The following is a 9,144-nucleotide window of genomic DNA, read 5'->3' as shown; positions in this document are numbered from 1 at the left end:
TCATTTTTCGTCAACTTAATAATGTAGAGTAATTAAACAATTAACCAGGAAGAAAGAAAGGAAAAAGATTGTTATGTAGTTAAAATCTACCTACATCCATAAGTCACTTTTATCAAAGTCTGTGTTAAAGCTTCAAGAAAAAAGCAATTGTCAAAGAGTGTTTCTCTGTACCGAATTGTGTGTGAATACAGATGACCAGATCCATGCTATTTATAGACTTGATTACAAGAATATCTACCCATAAATTTAGGGAAGTTACAACATGTATTCAAATTTAAATTCAAATGAATACCCGAATAATAATAATAATAATACAAGTAAAAGACATTATTTAAATAAAGATCTCATAAAAATAGGGATTTAATACACGATTTTAGCCAATCCCAAAGAAATAGGGATTTCCAAACAGCTTCTTAGTGTATGTATTTAACGTGTCTTTGAGCTTGACCACTGCCTCAACTTTTTTTCGAGATCACTCAAAGGCTCAAACTCACTGCCTCACCTTTTTTTCGAGATTACTTAGCAGAATTGCCTAATTAGTTTTTTTCCATCATTTCAGAAGAACCATAACCTGTGTTATTCGAACTATAATTAGATCAAGTTTTTTTTTCACTGGTATCTTGGAATTCTCGAGTGGTGTATTATGAGCATAATATATTTTATTCATTTTTCTGTAAAACAGTTCACTCATTTTAATTGCCTCTGTATTTCAAACTCATGATATTGAAATATTCATTTATTATTAACAAGTGCGCCTGATGCATCATATTTTTATTCATTTTATTATTAAAAATATGATACATTGTTAGTTGTGCTTTTTAAAGTTTGTTACTTATAAATATTTTAAAAAAATAATTTTTATAAATTACTAATATCATTATTATCGAACACAGTCTAACTTTTATGTTTTTGCTATTAACTAGAGTCTCGTGAATATTTAAAAAAGAATGTTTAAAGATAGATAAAACTTTGAGACTGTGAGACATACATGGCAATTGAGGATTGGTTTCCATATTGGAATAATATGGAGATTGTGGATTTGATTTTTATTACTTTCATAATTGGAGAAGGTGATGAACAGATAGGGCAGACCTGCCCTGCGTGTTTGGAGGAATTTGAAGTGGGAACGAGCTATGCACATATGCCACAATGTTTACATTTGTTTCATGTCGACTGTATTGTTAACTGGCTTCGTCGAAATCCTTCTTGCCCAATTTGTCGAGCTCAATTATTTCATTTAAGTTTGTTTTAACCAGTTATAGGTTTAATATATTATATGTTATTGAAGCAATCATTGTTTAAAAATATGTCTCAAAATAATTCTTCACGTAGACAACAACTTTCTACTTAAATAATATTGTACATTTTTATAATCATGTTATTTATTATACAATTAATTTTTTGAATATTACATCGTTTCTAAAAAATATAAAATATAACATGCATTGCACGTATTTTATACCTAGTATATATATATATATATACTAATTCTAAATAACACATTTAATTTTAATTTGTTTAGGAAAATATTTCACTTTAAAAAAAATTAATTTAATTTTTCTGAAGTTCAAAATTTGTGCACTTACACCACTCTAATGTGAGATGTAACTATTGTATTATATTTGACACAAAAAATTAATAAATGACATTTTTGGCAAAAATGAATCAGACATTCATACTCATTTAATATTTATTTAATATATGAAGAAAAAAAATATTCTTTCTTATTTTATTATTACCCCACTAAATAAATAAAAAAGGAAGTAAAAAGTCTACATTCACATTTAATACAAACACTAAAAATAATAAAATAAAATAAAACGATGATCCATAATGCTATATTGTGTATACTAAATTTGACACAATCAAATTTTATTTTTTAAGTTCACTATATTTTAACATTGCATCACCAATTTAGTACTTCATTAGTTATACTCTTAGCATTCTTGAGCTCCGACATTGTTCATTTTTCTCAATTTGAAAACCCATATTTGAATTAGATCTGTTTTATTTTTTCAATTTTTTTTCTTAAAAAAAACATGAATCAACACAACTCAGAATTATCATCTTCAAAATGATTTATTACTCATCATTAACACAAAATCAAAACTCAAATATTGCTCATTAACATAAAACTCAAATTCAATACAGATTAACAACTTAAAACAGTCATCTTCTTCAACAAAAAATTTCGAACAATGAAAATCCTAATCCACTATAAAACACAAAACACTACATTGTACATTGTTCATGCTCTTGTGAAAACCTGAACTTAATTTGGGATGGTTGATGGCTCCTGCTATCCTATAGTTCGTGAGGAAGAAAAGAGAGGCCGATATTTATACGCCAAAACACTGCCAACTTTTTTCCTTTTCATTTCTTTCCATAGTTAAAATTAATATAACCAGTATTAGATGCTGGCAAAATCCAAAATAATAATAATAAGCGAGTAAAATTTAGGCATACTCGGAGAGGCTAACTCGCATCCCTTTGTATTGTAATTAATTTGTGATTTACCAAAATTTATGTGGAAGAAAAAAAAGATCAAAGGAATTTTTAAGGGGATGAAAAAGAAGATAGAAAAGCATAAGAAAAGGACACTTTGAAAGATCAACCAAGAAAGGACCCTAAAAAAACAGGCACTTTCATCTCAAGTTCCATGTAATGGCCTGAGCGACGTCGTGTCAACCACAAGTAAGATACGCAATTTCATGGGTGTTTCTAGAAAGTCAAATAAAAAAGAATATTCTAAATTCAACCAAACTGACCAGTGAGTAGTGACCACCAGAGCGAGTAAACGAAAAAACATTCCAACAATGTACGGACCACAGACAAGAAAACAAAACTGTGTAAATCTTAAATTCCAATTTTGAGGACATGGCACGTATGGCCACATAAATTTTGACCAACAACAACCAAGTATAACCTCAAAGCCAAACTATCTATCACCTTTGCCAAATTGAATTATTCGGAAGATTAATATAGTTACAAAACAATAACTATTAAAGGGTAAAGTTTTTTTTCCATAAAAAAAAAAAGAAAATTTTTGCTAAAAGTAAAAATACTAAGAACAAAATCAAGCCCCCCACCCCCACCAAAAAAAACTATCAATCTTAAAAACAATCCCTAAATTGCCGCTGGGTTACTAAAACCTCTCTATCCTCGTAGAATTAAAAAGAATCTTCTCGTAAATTAAACGATACAAAAAACATAAAAGCCTAATTAAGCCACCTTGACTGTTGGCTGGGCAACTTTCTCTCCACCATTTGAATAGGGTTTCTGGTACGAATCTCCATTGCGTCCACCACCCCTAGCTCGGCCTGAGAACTCACCTCGCCCATAACGACGGTTCCCGCCATTGTAGTTGTCGCGGCTCCGGAGAGTATTCCGTCTGTCGTTATTAGCTGCAAACATTACCATGTCAATAATGAATTCAAGTAAGCATAATTAATTCTAAATTAAATATGTGATACATAAATAAATTTAGTATGAGCATACACATGAGATCTTGTAAAATTTAAGTTATAAATAAATGTAAAACTACCAGGGAAATCAAATTTCCAACTTACCCCGTCGTTCTTCAACGGACAATTTTCTATTTGCAAAAACTATAGGAGAGGCCTGAAAATAATATAGGATGTCAGGTACATATAACTGGATGAGAATATTTTTATAAATTCAGACCACGACAGTGGCTAAAATATATAATGAATCCAGCTATGATTAACAAAATGTAGAAAAGCAAGAACTAACTAATGCAACCAGATCCAATTGACCAAACTACAAGAAAAAATCAAACAAAAGAAATATAACTCATACTTCCAGAGCACTTTGCATTGAACTTGCAGATTCAAATTCAACAAATCCAAAACATGTTCCCTGTTGCTGAAACATAAATTGTAAGTTATTAAGCCAAAAAGAAATATTTTAGAATTTTTTGTTTCCAAAACAATTTTAAAACAGACCTTACTACTTCGTACTTGGATCCCATCATGCTTAATGGGGCCAAATTGCTGGAACAGCTTTCCAAGTTCCTCCACTGTTGCACTCATAGGCAGATTAGCAACAAATATGGCATAAGCCTTGGCTGCAAAAAATAAATTAGAACAGCTTAGAAGAAAATTATTTGTAAAATATCAGAGGAAAAACTGATAATCAAGACCTGTATTTCTAAGTACCAGTGAGCTTTCAAATAAAATGATGCATAAACAAACCTGCAGCATTATTACTGTTTTTTTCTGGGGAACTGTTCACAACAGGAGCTGGTGCTTCCTGTACCACGACAGGTACTCGAGCCTGTTCCACATGTTTGGGCAGAGGAGCCCTCAGCTGAAAAGGCGTCTTGTTTTTGTTCAGGGCATTCACCTGAATATTAAAAAAAAATTAGATGTCATGAAAATGATCTGCCATACAAGTTTTAGTAAAACTAGGACAATAACTGACCACTGACGCAAAGGACTTCTTGGGAGCATCCTCCTGATGATTAGGAACAGCTGCCTCAGTAACAGAACAAGCTACATTCTGATTTGACTCAACCGAGTCCACAATGATAATATTATCAGCAGAATCCTCAGCGAGAACATTATCAGTGCAAAGATTCTCAACCGACTTCTCAGTGATAACATTTTCCTCAGCTTGACCACTCTGTTCAACCATAAAGCTTTCTTCGGCAACATCATCTTTATCAGAAATTGAAGCCTTTTGGCTGTCCACAATTTCAATTTCTTTTTCAACCACCTCCACAGATGTAATTTCACACAGCACAGGGTCATCAGCAAGAAGAGATGATTCTAGAATCAAAAAGCAAGAACAAAAACATAGTGACTCCCCAAGAAAGATATTTTGCAAAAGAGAAGGGTAAAAAATTATTGCGAATGACTCCTACCAACAGTTGGTTTTGGAGAATGTGTAGGAGAGCTTCCACTAGCATCAGTAGACTCGTCAATAAACCTAAATAGATCATTCAGCACAAAATAGCTTTTCTGTTGGGGGCCTAAAAAAAATGTTTGTGCAAAAATTCTTTTCTCATAGTTGTTTCTCGTTAAATAACCAGTTACAAGAACCATCACCCCATCCCCATTTGAATACTGAGCGTCAGCTGTCAGAATTTCAGTCTGATAATTCTGGTAATTTAAAGAGAGGATCAGCTTGTTGATCTCCTGTTCCGAATAAGAAAAAGAAAAATTAAATTCCTCATCAGCAAAAGGAAAATAAGATATTCTGGAATATAACTTGATACTTTATGTAATCATCGCATCAACTAAACAAAGTACAAGTATATCAACACTAAATGAGCAACTGTGTTAACTATGTAACAATACCAAACCAATGGATTTATGTGCATGTGGCTTACTAATTTATGTAACAAATTAAAACCAGAGGTTTTTTTTTGTTCTCTCTTTCATTATCTCTAACTTTAATTTTTTTTTACCCAATGAGTTTCTTAAACAACTCTAATTTTTCTTCTTCCTTTTTTTTTATATATATTTTTAAGACCAAATTTCACTTTCCATGGTAGTGAACGCAACTAAAAACAATTTGGCTACAAGCAATAACAATCACTAAAAACCCTTTACAAAGGACTTACTTCCATGCTAGTTACTGAGGTCATTACACCATCTGGCCCAGGTCGGGTAAGCACACTGGAGTCTAAATAAAACTTGTGGGCGACATCAGGAGACCGATGCAAGGCCAGATAGTATTGCTGAATAAAAGCATTACCCACCATCTGGGCAGTTGGAGCAGCAGCTTCTTCAGTCTGGTTTGACATCTCTGTATTAATGTAAATGGAGGTCAAATTAACTTTAAGAAACTATTTTTTCAAACACAACAAATGAATCAATATATGAGGGAGGGGAATGAATTAAATATAATAGTGGGAAAATAAAAAACAACTATCATAAAATATGAATTACAAAAATAGAACAAGACAATAACATCTTTAGCAGCCACAAGAACTTCCCGCAAAAAAAAAATTAAAGGGGGTTTATTAAGATCTTTAAATAAAAAGCCAAAGAAAAATGATAAATTGAAATGGAAAGGTTTATAAACTCATAGAGTATACAAACTGGTAAAAACATTACACATACACACACATATATCAGAGCTTTTGCAGAATCACAATGATTAGATTAGATCCAATTTTAATATAATTAATTACAGATAAATTTTATACATCAAACGCAGCAAAACCCTAAACCCCTAAAATTAGTCTATATTACCATGTGAAACACCATTAAATCTTTCCATTGTAATTTTTGTTTTTCAAATAAAATTCGTTTGTATGCACCAAGAATTCAAAATTATTTATACGTGGCAACCTAACAAAAATTTAAGCTTATATGTACTAGTTTCAAGTCACAATATAATCTTCAATATAAGCTTCAAGTCACAATATATTAATCACCAACAACTAGAGAGAACAAAGCAAAAATTGAACTCGAAAATAGGAAAACAACAATTGAAAACCATCGATTACAACCAAAAGTCAGTGTGATATATAGAGATCGAAAAGAACTACACCACCTTAATAACAACGATTGGGGAAAAACAAATCAAAGCAAATCAAAATCAAACCCTAATATGAAGGTCAAAACAGAACAAGACAAAGAGAATGATTGAAGGAATACCTTACGGTCAAAACAGAACCTCCGAGCCGAGTGATTGAATGAGAGACAGCGACAAAGAGCAGTAAGCGAAAATGTGAAAGAGCCGAGAGGTAAAGCTTCGTTCTTTTCAGATTTATAGAGTGATTTGGGGTTAAACCAATACGGGTCGGATCCCGAGTGTGAAATATCCAGTTGACCACTATATTCTAATCCTACGTGGATTTTTGTTTTTTAAATTTAGAAAATTCTTAATGGATCCAAATCGAGCGGTTGATATTTATCTACGTCTGCCACGTGTTTGAAAGATAGAAATGTAGATATTTCGGCGCCGAGTTCAAATGTAACTAGCTTTTAGGAGTTGTTTTTAAGAAAAGGTTTTGGAAAATTTTAATAATAAAAAAAAGATAAATAATTCAGACATGTGTGGTAAACGCTCTTAAAGAGAAAGTGACGTTTTTTACAGGGGAGAAAGAGCAGAACGTGTTACCACGCGCTATATGTGTAGTATTGGCTGTTACAGTAAATTAGTTTAGAAAGTTTATAGGTTTTATTGTGTAAGAAAGCTTAACTACATGCTAGAGTTGGCTGTGACTGACATTACGGACTGATGTTAGTAAAACTTTTTCAGAATGCCACGTGTAGCGAGCACATTTCATAGGCCAGCTTTACTGTGTCTCATTTTTTTTTTTGGAATTTACTCCATTTATTATTTTTTATGATTTGTTTGCATAATTAGGCCATTTTCTTTTTCTTCTCAATTACGGTTTACATGTGTTTTTTATTTTTTATTTTTTTTTATCAAGAAGAATAATAAAACTTCATTGAACAAATGAACAAAGGTAATTACAAACACAGACTCAATCACAAGCAGAGAACCTGCCTAAATCAGAACAGACCAGCAGCTAATTACAGAGAAGATGCCGAATATACATTTGGTCTTGAGCCGAGTTATGTCTATTGGACACTAAGTAAAGTCTATATTTAGTTGTATATTTAATTTCCTGAACAAGAGACAAAACAGATGAGGAGTAACCATCATAAAAGCACCTATTTCTGTTTTTCCATAAATTGTAAATGACAGCAGCAAAGACCATATTAACAATGTTAGATTTAGTTCCACTCCGAGTCCTAGTTAGCCAAACCATCCAACAATTGAAATCCAGAGGCCAAGCTGCAAACCCCAGCCACTTAAAGATGCTGTCTACCAGCCGAGTAGAAAGACTACAATAAAAAAACAGGTGAGTATGACTCTCAAGACAATACTCACAAACCGGGCATAACAGTGAGGTCATAGGAATATGCAACCTATTTAGATTGTCCCTTGTTAACAACTGTGAGTTAACCACCTGCCATAGCATAAATCTGTGTTTAGGGAGGATGATTTTGCTCCAAATAGTCCTAGAATACTGAACTTTTTGCTGAATTGGGAGGCTATTATATAATCTCGAAGTCTGAAATTTCCTTTGCACACCAGCAGCTAAAATGGTAGGAGGACTGAAATAATCCTTGAGACGACAAAGTTTCCGCCAGTACCAGCTACAGTCTCCTTTCAATTCATAGTTCCAGATGTTGTTTCCTTTCAGATAAATGGAATGAATCCACTTAACCCAAAGCAAATCTGGTTTGGAAGATAAAGCCCAAACATACTTTGCTAAAACAGCTCGGTTCCAAATGGCTCCATCTCTGAATCTCAAGCCACCATAAGCTTTATTTTTTATTTACTATTTATTCTTATCTTTTTCTCTCCTGGGTCTTTAAACATCGGGTGAATATTTCACCTGCAAAACCCGAAAACCTACAAAATCCACCAGACTCGAACCCCGAGAACCCGATCTTTTGGAAAATCCATTCATTTCGGGCTTAATCCGATCTGAACCCGACATATGTTGGATCAGATTCGGGTTTTAAATTTGGTTATTTCGAGTTCGAGTTAGACCCGAACCCGACCAAATTTTTTTTTTTTTTTTTAAATTCTAGAAATTACCTACTGACTTGCTTGAATTAGAATGCCTTTATAGCTTTGGGCTCTACTGACTTGCTTGGAGATGTTGTTGAAGGTAAGCCCACGTTGAGGTTGATGGGCCAAAACCAAATGTATGAGCTAACTTCCTTCTTCTTTCTTTTATTTTCTTACTTTTTTTTCTTAAATGAAAGGATGTATTTTTTTAATTACCTACTAAAGAAAAGCATATGTTACCAGATAATAACATAGTTTAAATGACAAAACATTTGGAAAAGAAAAATTACATTATATGGGTATTATTCATTTTTAAAGAAAACTTGATACATTAGTTATTTTAGATTTTTGAGTTACTTTTTCAATTAATTTCTTAGTAGTTAGAATTGTATAAAGGAAAATTAACATAAAATAGTATATTTAGTGAAAAAAATAACCTTTATATGATCACACATAATTTTTTTTTCATTTTTAATTAAAAATGGTATTTTTGCAAAATTGGGCTTTTTTGCCCAAAACCCAATATGCCCAACCCAACCCGAATCCAACCCGAAACCCAACCCGAAAAAACCCAAAAAT

At 32.4% G+C, this 9,144-nt stretch overlaps 1 protein-coding gene across 3 annotated transcripts; it reads right to left on the bottom strand.

Moving 5' to 3' along the window:
- Positions 1-2,922: 2,922 nt before the first annotated feature.
- On the bottom strand, positions 2,923-6,786 carry LOC133822958 (nuclear transport factor 2). 3 transcript variants are annotated; one of them, XM_062255439.1, is made up of 9 exons: positions 6,630-6,786; positions 5,588-5,772; positions 4,886-5,159; positions 4,444-4,790; positions 4,215-4,365; positions 3,966-4,087; positions 3,820-3,885; positions 3,570-3,621; positions 2,923-3,404 (listed from the first exon to the last, which is right to left on the bottom strand). In XM_062255439.1, the coding sequence occupies exons 2-9, from the start codon at positions 5,768-5,770 to the stop codon at positions 3,223-3,225; spliced, it is 1,377 nt and encodes a 458-aa protein (XP_062111423.1). In that variant the 5' UTR covers positions 5,771-5,772; positions 6,630-6,786; the 3' UTR covers positions 2,923-3,222. The 3 variants fall into 3 exon arrangements, with proteins under 3 accessions (XP_062111423.1, XP_062111424.1, XP_062111425.1); XM_062255440.1 differs by having other exon boundaries at positions 3,820-3,879; XM_062255441.1 differs by lacking the exon at positions 3,820-3,885.
- Between the last annotated feature and the right edge of the window lie 2,358 nt (positions 6,787-9,144).

The sequence above is a fragment of the Humulus lupulus genome, chromosome 3 (assembly GCF_963169125.1).
Source record: "Humulus lupulus chromosome 3, drHumLupu1.1, whole genome shotgun sequence".
Taxonomy (NCBI): domain Eukaryota; kingdom Viridiplantae; phylum Streptophyta; class Magnoliopsida; order Rosales; family Cannabaceae; genus Humulus; species Humulus lupulus.
This window is presented reverse-complemented; position numbering and strand designations above follow the sequence as displayed.